Source organism: Saccopteryx leptura, chromosome 3 (genome assembly GCF_036850995.1).
Source record: "Saccopteryx leptura isolate mSacLep1 chromosome 3, mSacLep1_pri_phased_curated, whole genome shotgun sequence".
Lineage (NCBI taxonomy): Eukaryota > Metazoa > Chordata > Mammalia > Chiroptera > Emballonuridae > Saccopteryx > Saccopteryx leptura.
The window spans coordinates 76114829-76136654 of NC_089505.1; the positions used below are offsets into that span (position 1 = coordinate 76114829).

At 41.7% G+C, this 21826-nt stretch overlaps 2 protein-coding genes across 2 annotated transcripts in view; one reads left to right on the forward strand and one right to left on the reverse strand.

Moving 5' to 3' along the window:
- The window catches only part of LOC136398228 (zinc finger protein 208-like), a 75891-nt gene that overhangs the window by 19756 nt on the left and 34309 nt on the right, over nt 1–21826 (reverse strand). The window contains 2 exon segments of the mRNA XM_066372593.1: nt 8269–8518; nt 8931–9082. Of these exon segments, the coding sequence (XP_066228690.1) occupies nt 8269–8518; nt 8931–9082 (402 nt within the window).
- Nucleotides 1956–18292, forward strand: LOC136399344 (zinc finger protein 420-like). Its single transcript, XM_066374423.1, has 5 exons — nt 1956–2122; nt 5448–5663; nt 7211–7337; nt 12412–12485; nt 13966–18292. The coding sequence occupies exons 2-5, from the start codon at nt 5649–5651 to the stop codon at nt 15586–15588; spliced, it is 1839 nt and encodes a 612-aa protein (XP_066230520.1). The 5' UTR covers nt 1956–2122; nt 5448–5648; the 3' UTR covers nt 15589–18292.

The following is a 21826-nucleotide window of genomic DNA, read 5'->3' on the forward strand; positions in this document are numbered from 1 at the left end:
TGGGCTGCAGCACCCCCTATCACGGCACATATGAGAAAGCAATCAATGAACAACTAAGGTTCCACAACAAAGAATTGATGCGTCTCATCTCTCTCCCTTCCTGCCTGTCTCTCCCTATCTCTCTCTCTCTCTCTCATTAAACAAACGAACAAAAAGAATCAACTGATGAATGCATAAATAAATGGAACAAGTAGATTTTTCTTTCTTTCTCTCCACCCTTTCGAAACACAAATATTTTTTAACATTCAAATTTCATTTTAAATAAATTTTTTTTCTGATGTATATTGACTGATGTTTAATACTTTTAATGTATTTGTATCGTGATTAAATACATCACCTTATTAATTATACTCTATTATTTCCCCCAGTGTGCATTTATGATTCTATGTGAAAACTCAGCCTGATGAAACTCCTTCCAAACTGAGTACTTTTGTAGTTTTTCTGTTACTAGTATAACTGTGATATTGTGTTATTAATGAAGAATAGATCAAAAGTTTTTGTTATTGCAAAGGTTGGGATTGATACCAGGAGAGATTCTCTCCAGTTGTGAAAACTATGAAACAAATTTTACATATTTTTAAATATGTAAAATATGATTACACTATTCTACATAATTGTTTTAATCTCTAAGGTTGATTCTGATAGGATGAAAGTTCCATGTAATGATTTTGTGAAATCACTCCATGCGTTGGTTCCTAAGTATCTTTTTCTTTTCTTTTTCCTCCCTCCCTCCCTTCCTTCCTCCCTCCCAATCTCCCTCCCTCCCTCCCTCCCTTTTTATTTCTTTTTTGACAGAGACAGAAAGTCAGAGAGAGGGACAGACCGAAGGAAAGATATGAGAAGCATCTATTCGTTGTTATGGCACCTTAGTTGTTCATTGATTGCTTTCTCATATGTTCCTTGACGGGGGGGGGGGGGGGGGGGGGGGCTACAGCTGACTGAGTGACCCCTTGCTTAAGCCAGCGACCTTGAGCTGGTGGGCTTTGCTCAAACCAGATGAGCCCGTGCTCAAGCTGGCGACCTCGGGCTTTTGAACTTGACTCCTTCGGGTCCCAGTCCGTGGCTCTATCCATTGTACCATCGCCTGGTCAGGCTCGTTCATTGATTCTTGTATATGCCTTGACCCTGGATCAAAACCACAACTTTGGAATATTGGGAAGATTCTCTAACCCTCTGAAGAACTCTACCGGGGGTATGTAAGAAAAATCTTAACAGAAATGTGTAGGTCAAAGTTCTTATTCAACATTCAGTCCTTGCGGTGCCATCACAGTGTTCCTTCCTCCTTTTTAAAAATTAATTGATATTAAGGCGGGGTGGGAGGCGAGGGACAAAGAAACATGGATTCGTTGTCCCCTTCATTATTGCATTCATTGCTTATTTCTTACATGTGCCCTGACGGTGTTACTGCAGCCTCGGTATAGCAAGACGACACTCTAGCCAGCTGAACTACCCAGCCAGAGACTCATCATTATACTAACCTTTGGGAAAGAAATCTTACCAATTTTAAGAGTAAGCCTGGCAAGTGGTGACGCAGTCGGTAAAGCATCAACCTGGAACGCTGAAGTCGATAGTTCAGAACCTGGGCTTGCCTGGTTAGGGCACATACGGAAAGCAACTACTATGGGTTGACGCTTCTTGCTTCATCCCCTCTCCCTCCTCTTTCTCTCTCCCTAAAAACAGAAATCAATCAATAAATTTTATGAGTAATGATGATATTTAAGCCTTACCAAATATTACCTTAGTCGAATTCAATAACCTCCAAAAAACTGTAACCAGTGACAACAACGTAAGACCGCCCAGGACACGACGCACCTTGGTCCCGCCCAACTTTTCCTGTTGCTTCATTCCTGATTGGTCAGTATTAGGGTACCGCCCACAGCCAGAAACGCTTAAACAGCCGGTCCCTGCCAACCCGCTTTAGAGTCAGTACGCACGCGCAGCTTTTTTTTTTTTTTTCCGACCGATTATCCGCTGTAGCGAAGGTCGCTGGGTATTTTGTGATTGTCTTCGTGGTTTAAACCCGGTCCTCCCCGTCCCTATTCCTGCACGCTGGGAGCCTGAGGGTCGCTGCGGACGGTGAGAGCCCCGCTCCCGAGCCCGCAGCGCTGAGTGCGGAGTACCGGTGAGATGCCCTGAGCCTGCCCGCTTCGCTGCCGGGTGTGGGCTTTGAGTCGGTTTCGGGGAACTCAAGCCGCCCCGCCCATGTCCCCCCTGCCCGGCCTCTCTCGTCCCGTGGACCCGTGGAGCCTGGACTGCCCCCCCCCCCAGGCCTGTGGACCTTCGGACCCCCTCCTGAGACGCCACCATTTAATAAGAGGCCCGGGTCCAGGAACAGCACACTCTCCATGGGGCGGGGATTCGGGGCGAGAACGCGGGGTCCCCAGAAGAGCCCCCGGCCCCGCGCGGGGAGGGCTGTGTGGGAGCGGCGACAGCGAAGGGGCCCCAGGGACGCGCAGAGCGGGGCTGGGAGGGGTCAGGGGATGGAGAGACACACGGGAGGGGAGGAGAGGGCAGTGAGGGACCATGAAGAGACGGCCACGTGGGGGTGCGGGGGACGGGACCACGACGGGAGAGTGACAGTAACCGGGGAGAGAAGCGCGAGGGGAAGAAAGGGGAGAAACCCCGAGGAGAGGGAGGGGCCTGGAGAGAAGGGCGCAGGGAGGGGGCTGGGGAGCAGAAGTGGGGGCGCAGGTAGGGGCACTTCAGAAGGAGGGAGTGGCTCAGAGGAGGAGAGCTGGAGGGGGGGCGAGTGGGGACAGAAAGGGGGTTTAGGGATGAGAAAGCCGAGGGACAAACAGCTCTGAGAGGCAGCTTTGGGGTCAGGAGGAAAGAAGAACAGAGGAAAGGGGACATAGGCATTCGGAGGGAGAGAATGACGCGGACATGCACAGAGATGGGAGCCCTCAGAAAAATCAGGCAAAAAGAGTACGTTAAAGGTGAAATAGGTTTCAAGGAAAAGGTGTAGGGACAGGAATATACAAAAGTGGAAAAAAAGCAGGGGAGGGGAGACGGGGAACACAGGAAAGGACGACAGTGCTGAGAAACAGGGAAGAGACAGAAACAGATTAACAGACAGAAATACAGAGAAGCAGGAAGAAGGGGAACCCAGACCTGCTGAATGATGAGCCTATGGGATGTGCATGATTAAGTTGGGCTTACAACTTTATAAATGGGCTTATACCTTTATAATCTATTTAACAGTTGCTGAATTGTTTTGCTTTGGATCCTAGTCTATCGCAGCTATCGCAGGAGTTAGGTTCCAGAACCCCTTGCAATAGGTGAAAATCCGCAAAGGAGCGACCTTATATTTATTTTGTTATTTATATATATTTTAAGGCTTTATAACCCCTCCCCACACTCCTATTAACCTTTCCCACACACATTTTGCTTATTTTACAACAAAAGTAATTAAAATAATAAATATGTAAAAATAGCTATATACTGCAAAACCCCATGATATAAAGAAAAATCCACATTATAAAATGAGATATATATAATACAATTTTAAAATCCGCAATACAGTGAGACTGCGTAAAGTGAACCATGATATGGCAAGGAACAACTGTACTGAAAATATTTGAATGAGGATTATAAATCTCCAAATTTTAATTTGTGAATTTTACAATCATTTGCATCCAGTTGCAGCCCTTGTTCACTCAAAGGTCTGAGACTTGTCTGTCAGTCACAGGTCTCTTCTCATTGCCTGGGATGGCAAGAGGGAGGGGATCTGGGACAAGAAGTGACTGTGACCATGTGATGCCTATTCAAGGAATATGAAGAAAATTTTAGTATTTTCTCTTCCTTTTTTAAAATTTTTTTGTGACAGACAGGGACAGACAGGAAGGGAGAGAGATGAGAAGCATCAATTCTTCATGCAGTTCCTTAGTCTCCTTAGTTATTCATTAATTGCTTTCTCAGATGTGCGTTTACCCCCTGGGTGGGGGTGGGGTGGGTTTACAGCAGAGCAAGTGACCCTTTGCTCAAGCCAGTGACCTTTGGCCTCAAGCCAGCAACCATGGGGTCATATCTGTGATCCCATTCTCAAGCCAGTGACCCCGTGCTCCAACTGGTGAGCCGGAGCTCAAGCCTGAGAGTCCACCCTCAAGGCGGCAACCTCAGGGTTCAAATCTGGGTTCTCTGCGTCCCAGTCCGATGCTCTATCCACTGCGCCACTGCCTAGTCAGGCAGGATGTTTGTGATCTTAACAGGCAGAACCTAGTTTGGTGAGTTCATCTAATGTTCAGCAGCTTGTTCTTGTTTTTGTTTGTTTGTTTGTTTGTTTGTTTTTATGGGATTGTTGAATTTGTTACTGTGACCCACCAAGGAGCTGTTCTCCTCAACTCCCTCTTGTCCACTTTGATAACACTGAAGTATGGCTTGGATTGACCTGAAACTTGCTTCTTACAGAGCCAGTCTATTCACTGGATAATTTTTTTTTTTTTTGTATTTTTCTGAAGTTAGAAATGGGGAGGCAGTCAGACAGACTCCCGCATGCACCCAACCAGGATCCACCCAGCATGCCCACCAGGGGGCGATGCTTTGCCCATCCAGGACGCTGCTCTGTTGGGACCAGAGCCATTCTAGCGCCTGAGGCAGAGGCCATAGAGCCATCCTCAGCGCCCAGGCCAACTTTGCTCCAATAGAGCCTTGGCTGTGGGAGGGGAAGAGAGAGACAGAGAGGAAGGAGAGGGGGAGGGGTGGAGAAGCAGATGGGCGCTTCTCCTGTGTGCCCTTGCTGGGAATTGAACCCAGGACTGCTGCACGCCAGGCCGATACTCTACCACTGAGCCAACCGGCCAGGGCCTCACTGGATAATTTGATGCACATATTTTCATGGGTAAACTTTTTACTCTGTTTTCAGCCTCAAAACCTAAATTCATCACAGCTTGTTTTTAAAATAATTCCTGTAATTTCCTGTAAAAGAAGTAATTCTGCATGGGGAGCAGGTCATTCTAGAAGTTCTGACCCCAAGAAGTACCCAGAAGTTTAAGGGTTTTTTTAATGAGAGAGAGAGAGGGGGAGAGACAGGAACAGAGAGGGACATACAGGGACAGATAGAGAGGAAAGGAGAGATGAAAAGCATCAATTCTCTGCGGCACCTTAGCTGTTCATTGATTGCTTTCTTATATGGGCCTTGTGGAGGTGGGCAGGGCTCAGCTGAGCCAGTGACTCCTTGCTCAAGCCAGTGCGCTTGGGCTTCAAGGCAGTGATATTTGGGCTCAAGCCAGTGACCATGGGATCATGTCTGTGATTGCACACTCAAGCCAGCGCTGAAGCTTGTGAGCCCACTCTCTGCAGGGATGGTCAGGGGAGGTGACAGGGTGTTGTGTTGGGTTTGGGCGTTCAGGAGAGCAGCGCCCGTTCTCATTACTGTGGGAATGTGTGGACGTCTGAGGGAGGACAGACAGGTGAAGACAGGAAAATAATACAGTGTGGTCTCCCTGTAGGAGCACTGTTGGCTGACTCCCATGAGGAAGGACAGGAGAATGTGGCCTTTTCAGCATTTCCAGGTCCTTCTGTCTGTGACTGAGGTGGAAGCGGATAGAGGGGCTGTGTGGACACCTCTGGCGGCACATTCTCAAAATGCAAACTTGACTCCTCAACATACTGTCGCCTGAGAAAACAAGCAGGAGCTGGACCAGGACAGAATGTCTCCTTCTCAGGTAAGCGAGATTTCCTGCTCAGAGGCTGTGTTTGCTTTTCCTCCTAACTTTAGTGGACTTAGGACTCTCAACCTTTCTCTACTTCTGATGTTCCTGCCTAGTGAGGTGGTTTCCATTTTCTTTTTTTTTTTTGTTCTCAATTGTCAGGGCCAGCAGCTTATATACTTCCCTCCTTTTTCCCAGAGCCTTCTCTGCATTCTCTCTATATAGGCTCCCTGAGGGCATGAACAATTCCCACCATGAATTAATGCCCTTCAACTACTGGAAACATCCCCTTTGTGACAGATCAACCTGGGAAGGCACCATGTCCACCATCCCTGTGGAGATGGTCAGAGGCTCGGGTATCAGTGAAGAAGAGAGTGTAGGCTTTGGTTCATGTGGCTGTAGCTTCACCTCTGTGGGACAGGATTGAGGAAATGCACTTTCTATGGTCAGAATAACTGAGGAAGTTCTGACAGAGAAGAGCAGCTAGAAGAGACCTGCCCACTAGATTGGTGCGAAAGTCTTGCTATTTAAATGGAGTGTTAAAGAACAGAATGTGGGGGGATACATGTGGATGGAAATTTGCAAAAACTAGATTATGTTTGCAGTAAAACTGAAGGTCTACTTGTCACTGTATGTTTCACAAAATAGTCTCAACAACAGGGGAAGAATTATCTAGTTCTAATATTACACATAATAAATTTTCAGATACGTAGTATTGTGGTTGCTATGCATCTTATTCTGTAAAAACAAAAAATTTATAAAAAACTTTTCAGCTCAAGTCATGTATGAATTTTTTCCTGTGTTTTCTTTCTCTGTGCTATTCAGGAGTGTGGCACATGGACTGGATACACTGGTGTCGCTGGTAAAAAGAGAGCTTGTTAGCTGTGTGGAAACACAGACCCCATCTCAGAACTCTTGAGTCAGAATCAGCATTTTTAGAAAACTGCACATCACTGTTGTCCACGTCCAAATTCAAGAAGTACTTATATTTCTAACTCACCATGACTTTTCCAGCTGAGAAATACACAACTGATTGTGAATGATACAAATGCAACACTGACAAACCCACATCGCTTGTAGTGATGCCTTTATTCCAGTGATTGATTTCAGAGAGAGAGAGAAAGCCACGAATCTGCGGCTTCAATTATTTATGCATCCATTGTTTGATTTTTGTATGTGTCCTGACCGAGGATCGAAGCTGCACCTGGCATATCAGGACAATGCTCTGAAGGGCTAAGCAACCCAGCCGGGGTGATTCCTTAATTTTAAAATTTATTTTCCTGAAAAGTAAAGTCTGTAGAGTGCGTTTGTGGACATGTGTCATCCTTGTTACTCAGTGTTAGAATATACATTAGAAAGTATTAGTGGATGGAAAAGAATAAAATGAAAAACAAAAAAGAACAAAACCCTTTTTTAAAAAGACAGTATTACTGTGTGAAAATGATCTTACTGGATAATTGAGGATTCTCTCCTAGGTCAAAACCACTTCTAACCCTGTTTTCATGTTGTATGAAATTGTGGACTCTGCCTATAGCCCTTTGTTAATGTGTCTTTTCTTCCAGAAACCATTGACCTTCAGGGATGTGGCTGTAGATTTCTCTCAGGAGGAGTGGGAATGCCTGGACCCAGCTCAGCGGAAACTGTACGTGGATGTGATGTTGGAGAACTACAGGAACCTGGTCTCCCTGGGTGAGGATGACTTCCTTCCTGAGTTTATTCTCTCTCTGCAGCATTTTGTTTCCTTCATTAGGGGGAACATCACATGGGAGCTTCTGCCTTGCAGGGTAGATTTTAGAGTTCTGCCATCAGGGAACAATTATGGGGGTTTGCTGGTGTAGAAACAAAGACTTCATGATGTCCGTTAATCAGAAATGAGTGTCTGAAAACTACATGTTATTTAGAATAATTAATGTGCTAACAGAAAACAATATTTTGGGTAATTAATTTCTAGAATATTATATTGTATTGTGTTCTCTCACTTGGGCATGAAGTCAATCCAGGTCCTTTGGAAAATGAAGTCAATCAGAAAATGAAGAATCTGTATCAAAACCCATGTTCCCTTTTTTAGTAAGCATATCTTGATGTCTGTAACTCAGCCCTTGTCTTTTTTTTTTCTTCTTCTTCTTTCTTTCTAGAGACAGGGAGACAGAGAGATAGGAAGGGAAAGAGGTGAGAAGCATCAACTTGTAATTTTTTCACTTGAGTTGTTCATTGGTTGCTTCTCATGTTTCTTGATCGGGGGCTGAAGCTGAGTCAGTGACCCCTTGCTTAAGCCAGTGACCTTGGGGCTTCAAGCCAGCGGCCTTTGGCCTCAAGCCAGTGAGTAAGAGATCTTGTTGATATTCCCATGCTCAAGATGGAGAACTCATGCTCTAACTGGTGAGCCTGCACTCAAGAGGGTGGCTTTGAGGATTTGAACCTGGGACCTCAGTGTTCTAGGTCAGCACCCTTTCCAGTGTGCCACCATCAGTCTGGATGTCCTGGCCCTCTTTTTGGAGCAAATGTAGAAGCACTGGGATGTGAAGGAAAAGGACACTATCCTTCCAGCCAGGTAGGTGGGATGAGGAGGCAGATGACACAGGTGAGAGATCTAAAGGTCAGGGAGGAGGCCAGACCTTACAGTGTGGTTGGGAAGCTGCTGCAGTGGAAAGGGCTGTGAGAGGCCCAGGTGTATCCCTGTTGTCATAGAGGGACAGCTGGTCTCCAACACCTCCCGTGCTCCTGCATCTTCTTGGGACTCTGCTTTTGCTCCAGCGACCTCCATCATCACATTAGCAGTGGGGACAGGGTCCTCCCCTTGGACTGTGAAGGCTGCCGTGGTCTGACTCCACTCTATTGCTTTGGGGACCTGAGAAAACCTGTGCACGTAGCTGAGGAATTATATAAGTTTTTTTTTTCTTATTTGGAGTTTTTGGAGGAGGTTGTTGAGATCCTGAAATTTAGTGCAGAAATTTCAGGACCCCTGGGAACAGGTATCATATTTCTTGGTTTATTTCTAATACTGTGGAAGTTTCCCACGAGACCCTACAGACTGTGTAGACTCAGTGATTTCATCACAGCACAAGGCACCTCCGCAAAGCGCGAAGATCTAATTCCGTGTTTTGCTTCAAAAGGTCCTTTTACTTAGTATGAAGTATAATTAAAAATTTTCAATCTGTATTTTTTTATTTTCCACGTTAGAGTAATTTCATGTCTCTGTGTACCTCATAGAGTTCTTCAATAAGTTACTGCCATAGGCGACATTAGAGTGTTGCCCAGCAGGTAGGAAAGTGTCCATGTTACCTGCTTTCGTCATCACTGTCATTCTGTAATTCTCTCCTGTCCAGACCAGAGCTGCCTGGGACTGTTTCCTTTGTATTTTCACTTTCTGATGAGATCTTTGTTATATTTGTGCTTTTGTAATCACAAATGCTGATACAACATTCAGGAATGTTCTTTGGTACGAAGAGGGTTACAGAATTACTAATCACTTTAAATAGAAAGAGGCTTTACTCTTCAATCGAAGTTTACTTCAGGCAAAAGAAAATGAGGTTTTTCATTTGCTTTCTCAGCATGTTCTTTAATCATGCTGTACTTAATCTCAAATGTTTAAATTTTTTTTCATATTTTGCAACTTTCTAATGGTTTATTTTAAAATGAATGTTTTTTTTTCCTATGAGGTACATTACAGCCTATCCATTTTGTGTTAGTTGGAATATATTAAACTTGAAAAGGTTTCTCATGTCATTTAAATATATCTTTATTAAAATTACCCTTTACAGTTATTTTTGAATGCGTTGTCTAAGGAATGTTTTAACTGTATAATTCATGTCATGATGCAAAATGTTTGCTGTTTGGGTACTGTCTGGGACCAAATAATCAACAGGGTTTTAGAGTTTGGATTTCTGGGGGACAGAGGTGTGGGGAACTGGCTTAAGCTGACAGTCTGCCCAACCCCCCACCTCGCTTGCAGAAAGCTGAGCCCTGCTGCACACCTCCATGTTAGCTGTGATGCTCATCCTGCCCCCCCTGTTCTCTGGAAAAGACTGGAAGCAAATTCCTCTCTTTGTAAGGTTAGGATGTTAAGTATTGGTGGGGTATTTTGCATTTGATGGAATTCTTGGGTTGCCTTGGAAACTAATCAGAAAAGTCATTGATTTGCTAATGGCCCACTTTGCCCTATAAATAACTGAGGATGCCGTTTCTGGGGGCAGTGTTTCTGCCAGCAGTAATTGCAAAGCCCTTCCGAACCCATCTTTTATTCTTTAATTCTTTAAGTGTATTTTTCTTAATTCTACACCATTCTCGCTCGGGACCTGAATATATATACTAGTCGTGGCTGGCTCACAACAGGGTTATATAACACTCAGTTATAAAGCATAGTTATATAGAAGAATCTTTCTTATCAGTGGAACTTTTATATAATATTCAGAATTATAGGGATAAATTTTCTATTTCTATTTTGCATTTTTTAAATTCAATACTATTTTGTAGTACTTTCAGCTGTACAACATAATGGTTAGACCTTCATATACTTTACAATGTCTGAAAGTGTTCCCCGTTATATTTCCGGGACCCAGCATAGTTATTACAGTATTATTTACTATAGTCCCCATGCTGCACTTTACATCTCTGTGACCACTTTCTAACTACCAATGTATTTTTCTCTATTGCTTCATCTTTTTGATCCAGTCTCCCAACTCCCCTCCTCTCCGGCAGCCATCACTCTGTTCTCTGTACCTGTGAGTCTGTTTGTGGTTGTTTATATAAGGTCTACCAGAAAGTTTTATCCGTTTTTGGAATAAAACAAAATACAAATTCTTCTGACTTAATTCATGTGGCTCCCATCTTGAATATTTCCACACCAATCCAATCTTCCAAATTTGATTTGAAATGGTTTGCTGAGCTGAATTAAGCCTTTCTGCGATCTCCTATGTTGTCAGAAAAGGATCTTGCTCCAACATGGTCTTAACAACATCGTCATAGATCAAAGATGGTTGCCTAGAACGTGGCTTATCGGAAAGGTCAAACTCACCTGTTTTGAATTTTTCAAACCATCTTCTGCATGTCCTATCAGAAACTGTACCTTCACCAAACGCTTTCAATAAACTTCTACATGCTTCTATAGCATTTCTTCCTCGTTGAAATTCGTAGAAAATACAGTGGCGTAAATGAACTTTATCAGTAGCCATGGGTACACTATCGCTTCACACATAAGACTACCGTGAATCAACTTTAATTTGCTACATCAGTATGTATACATTAAGTGATAAAAATAGAGGCACACATGCGCCAAATAAACATGTGCTTACGTGTTGAAACTTGTGATAGAAACGGACAGAACTTTCCGGTAGACCTTTATATATATATGTATATTTTCTTAGCGAGATAGACAGAGGAACAGATACGGATAGATAGAGAAGGAGAGAGATGAGAAGTATCAGTTCTTTGTTGCAGCACCTTAGCTGTTCATTGATTACTTTCTCATATGTGCCTCGACCAGGGGGTTATAGCTGAGCCAGTGACTCCTTGATCAAGCCAGCAACATTGGGCTCATGCCAGTGACCTTGGACTTCAGTTCAGTGACCTTTGGTTTCAAGCCAGCGACCATGGGGTCATGTCTATGATCTCATGCTCAAGCCAGCGACTGAGGTTTTGAACCTGGATTCTCTGCATCCCAGGCCAATGCTCTATCCACTGCCACTGCCTGGTCAGGCTGTCTAGTGTTCTGTAGATTCCACGTAGAATTGACATTAAATGATACATGTCTTTCTCTGCCATACTTATTTCACTTAGCACAATACTTTATGTGTTCATGCTTCTGAAGATGCTAAAGTTTCATTCATTTTTGTAATCCATTTATTTCTTTACATTATTTTTCACATTCTTGATCTTTTCTTTTTTAAAAAATAATCCTTTAACTTTTTTTTAGCCAGAGTGATAGACATAGTAGTGGCCCCTTAGTTGTTCATTGATTGATTTCTCATATGTGCCTTGACTGGGGGGCTGCAGCCGAGCCAATGAGCCCTTGCTCAAGCCAGTGACCCTAGTGCTCAAAGTAGCAACCATGGGTTCATGTCTCTGATCCCGCAGTCAAACTGGTGAGCCCACGCTCAAGCTGGCTACCTCTGAATTTTGAATCTGGGTTCTCAGCATCTCTGGCCAATGCTCTATTAACTGTGCCTGGTTAGGCTCAATGACCTTGCTATTAAAATTTGAGCCTTCACTCAATGCAAATGAGCTCACACTTAGGCCAGAGACCTCAGGAATTCAGACCTGGTACCTCAGCATGTCAGGTTGACACTATCCACTGCACCACCACTGGTCAGGCTCTTTTTGTTTTTCATAGCTATCTTTTGTACTACAGTCTGTGTGTTTGAACAATTACTTTTTTAAAGCAGTTGTTATGGTGCATTCACAATGTACTGCCATTCTCTTAGCTCTCTGGGTCATGCAAAACAGAAAATGGTCTCAAGAAGTAACAAAGCAGCCAGTTCATTGAATACACAGTACCTTCATCTATGTCTCTGGAGAATAAATTGGGAATTGGGAGTTTTCTTATCATATGGCCATTTTGTGCCAGGGTGTTTCAGCAGATATGGTCAGTAATGGAACCAATTTTCATTCCCCTCTGATGTGACTTATCCTTACTATTACCTTTCTTGGTCTTGCCTTGAAATCTTAACCTGCCTTTGGAGTACTCAAAATGTAATTTCATCAGTAATTGCTGATACATCCATTCACCTTGTGTCATAACTGTGAACATTTATTTTGTATCTTTCAGCTATAGCATGTGAAGATGACCAGAGCTTGCTTCAAAAGCCAGGAATAGAAGATTTCTTCTCTAAAACAATACTGGTAAGATATGGAAGGTGTGGTTTTCATAATGTACAACTTATGAAGGCCTTGGAATTTCAGGAAGAGTGGTGAGAAGAAAGGCTGTTAATATGTACAGAACTAATCGAAGCAATTATTTTTTTTGTTATTTATTTATTTATTTGGAGAGTAATGTGTCAGCGGGGAGAGAGACAGACAGGGGGTGACAGACAGAAACATTGATCGTTTCCTGTATGTGGCCGGACCAGGGATTGAGCCTGCAACGTTTGTGTATTTGGATGACACTCCAACCAATGGGGGGTTTCAGCCACAATGGGACAATGACTATTTTTTATAATGTTTACTGTACTCTTGTCAGTTAGCTAAATTGTTTAAGCATGTCATCCTAAAATAGCAAGGTGGTGGATTCAGTCCCCAGTAAGGGCACACACGGGAAGCAGCCTATAAGTGGACGACTGGGTGGAATAACAGATGAGTGCTTTCCTTCTTCCTCCCTTTTCTCTCCCTTCTCTCTGTCTCTCTGAAAATAAAAAGGAAGTTAAGCCCTGGCTGGATAGGTCCACTGGCTGGAGAGTTGTCCCGGAGCATGGAGATTACCAGTTCAATTCCCAGTCAGGGCACATACAGGAGCAGCTCAGTGTTCCTGGATCTCTCTCAAAAAGAAAAAAAAAATTACTGTATTGGATTTAGAGAGAGATAACAAAAGAAAGAGAGGGTGAGAAAGACAGGAATATTGATTTGCCCATGTGTACCCTGATCAAGAATCAAATCAGCAACCTCTGTGCTTCAGGATGATACTTTAACCAACTAAGCTATCTGGCCAGGGGAGGACAATTATTTGTAATTAACACTTTGTTTTCTAAATAGGCAAAACATATTACACATTTGGGAAACTTTTTTAAGTTAGTTACATTGCATATCATTGGATCTCTAAAAGTGAAGATCAAAAGCTATTTTTTACTATTATATATTCTTGGGAAAGAAATCTTTAAAAGTTAGGAACTTATGTGATCTGTGGAGTAAATTAAAAAAAATGAAATGATTACAGTGATAGAGAAACAGAGGAAGGAACAGGGAGCATCAACTCCCAAATGTGCATTGACCAGGCAAGCCCAGGGTTTCAAACCTGAGACCTCAGCATTCTAGGTCGATGCTTTACCCACTTTGCCATCACAGGTCAGTACTGATTTGTTTTAAATGTATGGGGTGGGATTAAACTTTGAGACAGTGATTTCTAATATTTACAAATTTATCATGCATGTGTAAAATTTAAATGTGAACAATTTGGCAAGACCTTTAACAAGAATTATTTCTTCTTACACTAAGAAATAATTTTTTTTTTCATTTCAATGTCTATATAATTTTTATAAACTTGGGAGCATATTTTATACAACCATCTTGATTTAATAGGTATCACAGAGTGGTTATTTGGGACTATGTGACAATGTTAAATGAAATTATAGTTTTCACTAATGGCCTTTCTATCTTCAATGATTACCAGAGTACACGTAATGGAGAGAAAAGTTATCGATACAATGAACATTGGAAAATCTTTAAACAAGAATCAATTCCTAATCAAATTGAGAAAACTCTGTTTCCAGAGAACCATTATAAACATGCAAAACTGTTGAACCAAATGTCACATTGCAGTATCCATCAGGTTCTTTATATTGTGAAGAAGAGAAATGAACGAAGTAAATATGTCAAATGGTTTAAGCAATCTTCAAATCATACTGAAGATGAGAATATTCATACCGAGGAGGAAGCTTACAATTATAATTCTTATAAGAGAGCTTTCACTGAAATTTTCAACATAAATAGACTTAAAAAAGTCCATAGTGGAGAAAAACTTTATAAATATAAAGAATATGGTAAAACATTTAATTGGCATTCTTATCTTACTATACATGAAAGAAATATTCACACCAAAGTGAGACATTACACATATAAGGAATGTGGCAAAGCTTTTAGCCATTCCTCAACTCTTACTAAACATCAGAGAATTCATACTGGAGAGAGGATTCATAAATGTTTAGAATGTGGCAAAACCTTTTCCCAGAACTCACAGTTTACTATACATCAAAGAATTCACACAGGAGAGAAACCATACAAATGCAGACAATGTGGCAAAGCCTTTAGAAGTTCATCAGTTCTTACTGAACATCAGATTATTCATACTGGAGAGAAGCCCTTTAAATGTGGAGAATGTGGCAAAGCCTTTAACAAGTCAGTAACCGTTATTAAACATCAGAGAGTTCATACTGGTGAAAAGCCCTATAAATGTAGAGAATGTGGCAGAGCCTTTAGCTTTTCCTCAAATCTTATTAAACATAGGAGAATTCATACTGGAGAAAAGCCATATAAATGTAAAGAATGTGGTAAAACATTTAATTGGCCTTCAGGACTTACTCTACACCAGAGAATTCATACTGGAGAGAAACCTTATAAATGTGAAGCATGTGGCAAGGACTTTAAATGGCGTTCAGGTCTTACTGTACATGAGGTAATTCATACTGGTGATAAACCTTACAAATGTAGAGCATGGGGCAAAGCTTTTAGTTCCTCAACCCTTACTGATCCTCAGAGAATTCACACTGGAGGGAGGTCTCATAAATGTTTAGAATGTGACAAATCCTTTAACTGTAAGTCAGAGCTTACTAGACATCAGAGAATTCACACAGGAGAGAAACCATTCAAATGTAGAGAATGTGGCAAAGCCTTTAGTTTTTCCTCATACCTTACTCAACATAGGAGAATTCATACTGGAGAGAAGCCCTATAAATGTGGAGAATGTGGTACAACCTTTAGCCAGTCAACATTTCTTACTCAACATCAGAGAATTCATACAGGAGAGAAGCCTTATAAATGTGAAGCATGTGGTAAAAGCTTTAAAAGGCGTTCAGGTCTTACTGTACACAAGGTAATTCATACTGGAAAGAGACCTTACGAATGCAGAGAATGCGGCAAATCCTTTAGCCGTTCCTCAGTCCTTAATGAACATCAGAGAATTCATACAGGAGAGAGGTCTCATAAATGTTTAGAATGTGGCAAAACCTTTATCTTGAAATCACATCTTATTCAACATCAAAGAACTCACATGGGAGAGAAGACATACAAATGTTGAGAATGTGGCAAAACTTTTAGAAGGTCGTCACACCTTTCTCGACATCAGAGTATTCATACCGGTTAGAAGTCCTATAAATGTAGAGAATATGGCAACGTTTTTACCTTTTCCTCAAACCTTAATATAGGAGACTTCATACTGGAGAGAAGCCCTGTAAATGTAGAGAATGTGGCACAACCTTTAAATGCTCCTCAAAACTTAGTCAGCATCAGAGAGTTCATACTTGAGAGAAACCTAACAAATGAAGAGAATGTGGCGGCGCCTTTAGCCAATCATAAAACCTTATTCAGCATCAGAGTTCATACTGGACAGAAACCTACAGTTGTAAGGAATGTCATAAACTCTTTGCTTGGCAGAGGAATCCTACTAAACATCAGAGAATTCTTTCTCAAGAGAAGTCTTACAAATGTGGAGTTTGTGGCAAAATGTTTAATGAGTGTTTTCATCTTTCTGAACATGAGGTAATTCATACCAGAGAGGAACTTTCAAATGTAGAGTACATGGCATAGCCTTTTGCCTGTGCTCAAAGGTTGAACAATATTGCAGAATTCATGATGGAGAGAACCAGTAAAAAAGTAAGTAATTTGGCAAAACATAACAACTGCTCAAGCCTCATCGAGCATCAGAGAATTAAGCCTTGGGAATGTAATGCATGTTCCAAAGTCTTTGTCCTCATTCATATCTTACTCAACATCTGATAATACCAGATGGAAGACTAACAGACATAAAGAACATGGGAAAGCTTTACACACTATGCAAACCTTACTTGACACTCTTCAAGCAATAGTCTTTCTCACACTTCAGGGCTTTCACTATGTCTGGTTCTTAAATAAGATCTCTGCATCACTCACCAAAACCTCACTCTTTTTGGTTTATTTTGAATAATCTAAATTTAGCTTGAGAACCCCAAGGAGTTTCCAGGCGGCCCCCAGTAAAGGCATGTGCTCTGGCTCCTGCTACTCTCTGCGGGCATTCTGCTGTGGCCTCCATGAGTAGATTACAGGTGTGCTGTGTAGTTCTCCAGGGCTTATAAGTTATAAATGTGTTTCCATCTCCCTTGTGGTCTCTTCCCTCCATTATTACAGTGCTCTGCTTCACAGATTCTACTAATTGAAAAAAGTCCAAACTAGTATAATTAGGAAGTTCTTTTTACATTGTGAGCCTATATGTTTTATTTCATATATTTTTTTCCTGAGCCCCCATAAACAAGTTTACATGATTTGATACTTAAAAATGCAATATATACATTAGTAATCTAAAGATGAAACATAGGAGTAAGAAATAAATGTGTGTGCACATCTTCAGATGGCTAGGGAAATAATGCATCAATAGGTAATTTAAGAGAGCTGATGAGTTACTAGCCAAGTAGACATCTCACAGATTTCTAATGTGAATGAATTTCTATATGTTGCATTTCTGTAAATTTATTTTATTCCAAAAACTCATGACCGTTGGTTACAGGAACTCACAATGCAGTTATCCTTTTTACTTTCTTGTGTTTAATAAAAAAGCCTATCATTGGCCCTGGCCAGTTGGCTCAGTGGTAGACCATCGGCCTGGCGTGCAGGAGTCCCGGGTTCGATTCCTGGCCAGGGCACACAGGAAAAGTGCCCATCTGCTTCTCCACCCCTCCCCCTCTCCTTCCTCTCTGTCTCTCTCTTCCCCTCCCGCAGCTGAGGCTCCACTGGAGCAAAGTTGGCCCGGGCGCTGGGGACAGCTCCATGGCCTCTGCCTCAGGCGCTAGAATGGCTCTGGTCACAACAGAGCAATGCCCCAGATGGGCAGAGCATCGCCCCCTGGTAGGCATGCTGGGTGGATCCTGGTTGGGCACATGTGGGAGTCTGTCTGACTGCCTCCCAATTTCCAACTTCAGAAAAAAAAAAGCCTATCATAGTTTTTTCCTTGTTTTATTCAGCATGAGATGTTGCTTATATGGCCTCAGATTTTAAGAATGGTTTCTTTGGATTGTAGTGGCATAGAGAAATCAACTGGAAAGTGCAGGAAATTTCACAGAGATCACAGGAAGGTTTATTTGGTTTGTATATTCCATTTTCCCACTGGAGAGTAACACCATTGTTTTTAAATTCTCATTTTTTTGTAAATGATGTCATCCAAATCATTTTCTCATCTCTGCCAATGTGTTCATGTGAATACTAGGTGACACCGGTCACTATGTTCTTCTGACATTTACATGAAGTGTACACACACAGGACAGTGCTGTCACAGATGCTCTGTTATGAACAGACCTGAATCCCAGTAGCAGTGATGCAGTAGTACCAGGTGGGAGATGACTAACACCCAGGATACCAAGGTGGCATGGACACTGTATATAGAGTGCGGACACCTGTTCCCAGACTGCACAACTGGCTCAACTCAGGAAAACATTGTTTCTTTCATTTTACCTGTTTCTTTCTGATTATTTTTATTCTCAGCTGCAGACATCACAGCCATCCTTCTTTGAGTTACCATGACCCCAGTATCTCACTTTCTCTCCCTTGCACTGGGCATGCTAATGTTGAGTGTTTTGATTTGTAATTCAGTCTTTTTAATGCATTGACACACATCAAAATTTGGTACGTTTTCCATTATATATTCATGTACGTTTTCCATTATATATTTCACAAAGTCTGTAGCCCACAATTCATGTTTTTATGATGAAACGGTTGTTTTTGAATGTGAATATGGATTTCTTTGAAATAAAGGACTGGCATTTGTGTGTTTAAAAATTGAAATGATCTGTATGGTCTCAATTTTCATTCGAGTCCGTAGAATTACTCAGTTTTATGTTACTACCTTCTGCTTTACTAAAATGGAATCAGGACAAGTTTAACAGGTTTCATTCTCAGTCATGAATGTAACCAATTATTGGTCATTCTTTCCAGAGGAATCCAGAGATCTTTGCAGTGTATGATTGAAATGTTTTCTTATTGTTTGTTTCTTTCTCTCTTTCTCTTTCCCTCCCTTCCTCCCTCCCTCTTTTATTATTTATTTAGTTTTATTTTGAAGGACAGAGACAGGAATGGAGAGAGATGAGAAGCATCAGGTTGTAGTTGCGGCACTTAAGTTGTTCATTGGTTGTTTTTCATATGTACCTGAACTCATGGGGTAAAGCTGACCCAGTAACCTTTTTCTTCAGTCAGTGACCTTGGGATTGTGTTGACCCTGCCCTGAACCTGGCGACCTTGGGGTTTCAAACCTCAAACCTTAGCATCACAGGTCGCTGCCCTATCCACTTTGCTGGCACCAGTCAGATCAGACATTTTCTTTAGTGTTCGGAGGCAAAGTCACATTCTGTGTTCACTGCATGGCTAGAGGTATGTCCATTGGCACCTGCTGTGCTTTGAGTGTATTTCAAGTAATTGTCACCATTACCAGGAACTCCAGGTGGGAAGAGTTTAAAGTGGAAGCACCAAAATTCATTGCATGTACTAATCATGTACTGTGTACATATACTAAATATGAGAATAATTGCTATTTCTAGCTCTTCCACTGTTCTGTCCTGCATCTGTACAAGGTGCTCAATATTGGTTTCTATGCACGCACCCACCCTGAGAATCAGCACAGCCATTTTAGAACCTAGATATTGGATACTACTTTTCTGTACTTCCTAAAGACTCCTGTATGCAGCGTTCGTGTTTTTTATGCACCTACTGAGGTTTCATACATACTCAGCTGCCTGCAACAGTGGCTTTATGGATTTTGTTTTGTAACAGGACAAAGTACAGGTCCTCAGCTTGATGGGAGTTGTTTCATTTTAAGGTAGTCTAGTGAGGAATATTGGGGGGGGGGGGTGGATTGATGCACATTGTTCAAACATTGATTTATTTTCTTTCCTGTGGTCATTAGGAAAACAAATGAAGCTGACACTGTCTCTAGGTTTAGAGAGCATTCTGTCTTCATTTTTGTCTCATTGGGTCATTTAAGACTGCTGTTTCCCCTGTTGGTTTTCTGTCTGGGAGATGTAGCCTTTGAGTCAGTGGGAAGATAAGTCTCATACTGTGATTGTATACCAAATTTCAAACTGGGAATAACTATACACTTATCAATAATAACCTAAAATGTAAATAAATGCTTAATCAAAAAGCACAGAGTAGCTGAGTGGATATGAGAACAAGACCCATACATATGCTGTACACAAGAGACCCTCTTCAGATCAGTAGACAGAATGAAAGTAAAAGAAAATATTTCACCTTTACCTATGGCCCCATGGAACCTAATCTGTGGAGAACTATGCTCCAGTAAGAGATCTAATCATGTACTGTGTACATATACTAAATATGAGAATAACTGCTCATACTTAGCTGACCCATGGGGTACAGATAATCTTTAATGGAGTCAACATGGAGACAGTTTGTAGATACCCAGAAACTCATTTTGGAAATGAGTCGGCGGATCAGAGCAGCTATGATGGGAAACTTGGGTAAAGATGCTTCTCTTCTATGTATACCACTTAATTTTTGCTTTACTTTATTATCTTAAAATTCAGAAATCCCATTAAAAAAGGACTGTGCATTTGTGAAAATTATTTCATGCAAATGGAAATTTAAAAATACTGGAGTACTGATATGATTGAGAAAAAATAGACTTTAGGACAGGTTATAAGAGAAAGGATATTTCTTAATCACAAAGGGATTCATTTAACAAGAGGACGTAGTCCTTGTGAACATTTATGTGCCCAATGTAGGAATACCTGAATATATAAAGCAAATATTGATGGACATAAAGTAAGAGATTCATCTGTATTTAAGTGGGTTGTGGTTTTTTTTTTTTTTTTTTTTTTTTTTTGTAGTTACTGAGTTGTTGGAATAGGTAAAATATTAAGGATACTAGATCTTTGCAAGATATGTGATTTGCAATTATTTTTTTTATTTCCTAGACTATTTTTACTTATGTGATGTGCTTCGATGCACAGAAAATTAGTGTTAAGACTGATTTATCTTTCTCTTTTTGATATTGATGTCATCTAAAAATCTGGCAAATTCAAGTTCTTGAAGGATTGATTAATCCTGTTTTATTTTTCATTTAGAAATTATATTTAATGGGGTGACATTGATGAATAAGAATACATAGGATTTTCCTGACCAGGCTGTGGTGCAGTGGATACAGTATCAACCTGGAACACTGAGAGCAACCAGGTTCATAACCCCAAGGTCGCTGGCTTGAGCATGGTGTTGCTGGCTTACATGTAGGCCAGATGGTGACTGGGAGAGGCATGCCCTGCACATGGAGTCTCTTTAATTCCTTTCCAGCCTTTTTCCAGTCCTGTAACTCAAAGCTACCTAAAGAAAGAGGCCAATTACAATACTTTTCAATAACTTGCAAAAGTTCTAATAATTTAGCTTCACTAATTTTTACTCCACTAGTCCTTAACAGCTGTTTTAAAAGACAAACTATTTTATTACACTGTCCCCATTTCCCATTGTTACCTTGTAAAAATTCCCGAGAGCGTCCTTACCTTCCAAGGACTTAAAAGGCCTTTTATTTTCTCCACTTGGGTTTTGCAGCATTATACCACAGTTAAATTTGTTCCAATGATCCTCCCACTCGCGTGCTGCCCTACGGTGGGCATCACTTGCAGAGACCAGCTCTGCCAAGGACAGTCCCAAGTGGAAGGTGCCACAAAACTTAAGGCACAGACACAAGATATAAAAAAGATGGGACCAGCGGTCTCCCAGCCTCAAGGACTGAGAGCCTCGATATGCGAGTCCTCACCGTATTTATTCGTTTTCTTTATCTTATAAAGCTTAAGCACACAAGGTAATCATCCCCTAGCATATCAGGGCAAGCTTGCTTGTAAGCCCATACTCAGGGGAGATAGGAAATGACAGACAGAATACAGAAGCTTCTTATGCAGATAATCATATTAGGAACATGGTGTTCCTAAGTCCGGTCAAATGATACCTGCTCAAGGGAACATTCCACTCTCAGGCCATTTTCCCACAATCACCCTCCACAGTTTCAGAGTGGTGACTAATCACTCTCCACAGGACAGGTTAGAAATGGTGATTCGTCACCCTCCATAGGACATGTTAGGAGTGGTGACTTGTCATCCTCCACAGGTGTGGGGAGCGGGCCCCACGGGTTAGTAGTGGTGACTTGTCACCTTCCACAGGTTAAGGGGTGACTCATCACCCTTCACGGGCTGTGGGAGGTTGTATGAAAGAGAGTGAGTGCAGAGTGAACAAGACACACTAGGAGGGGGTTCTGAATCTCTCCCACAGCTGAAGCAAGTGTTGAA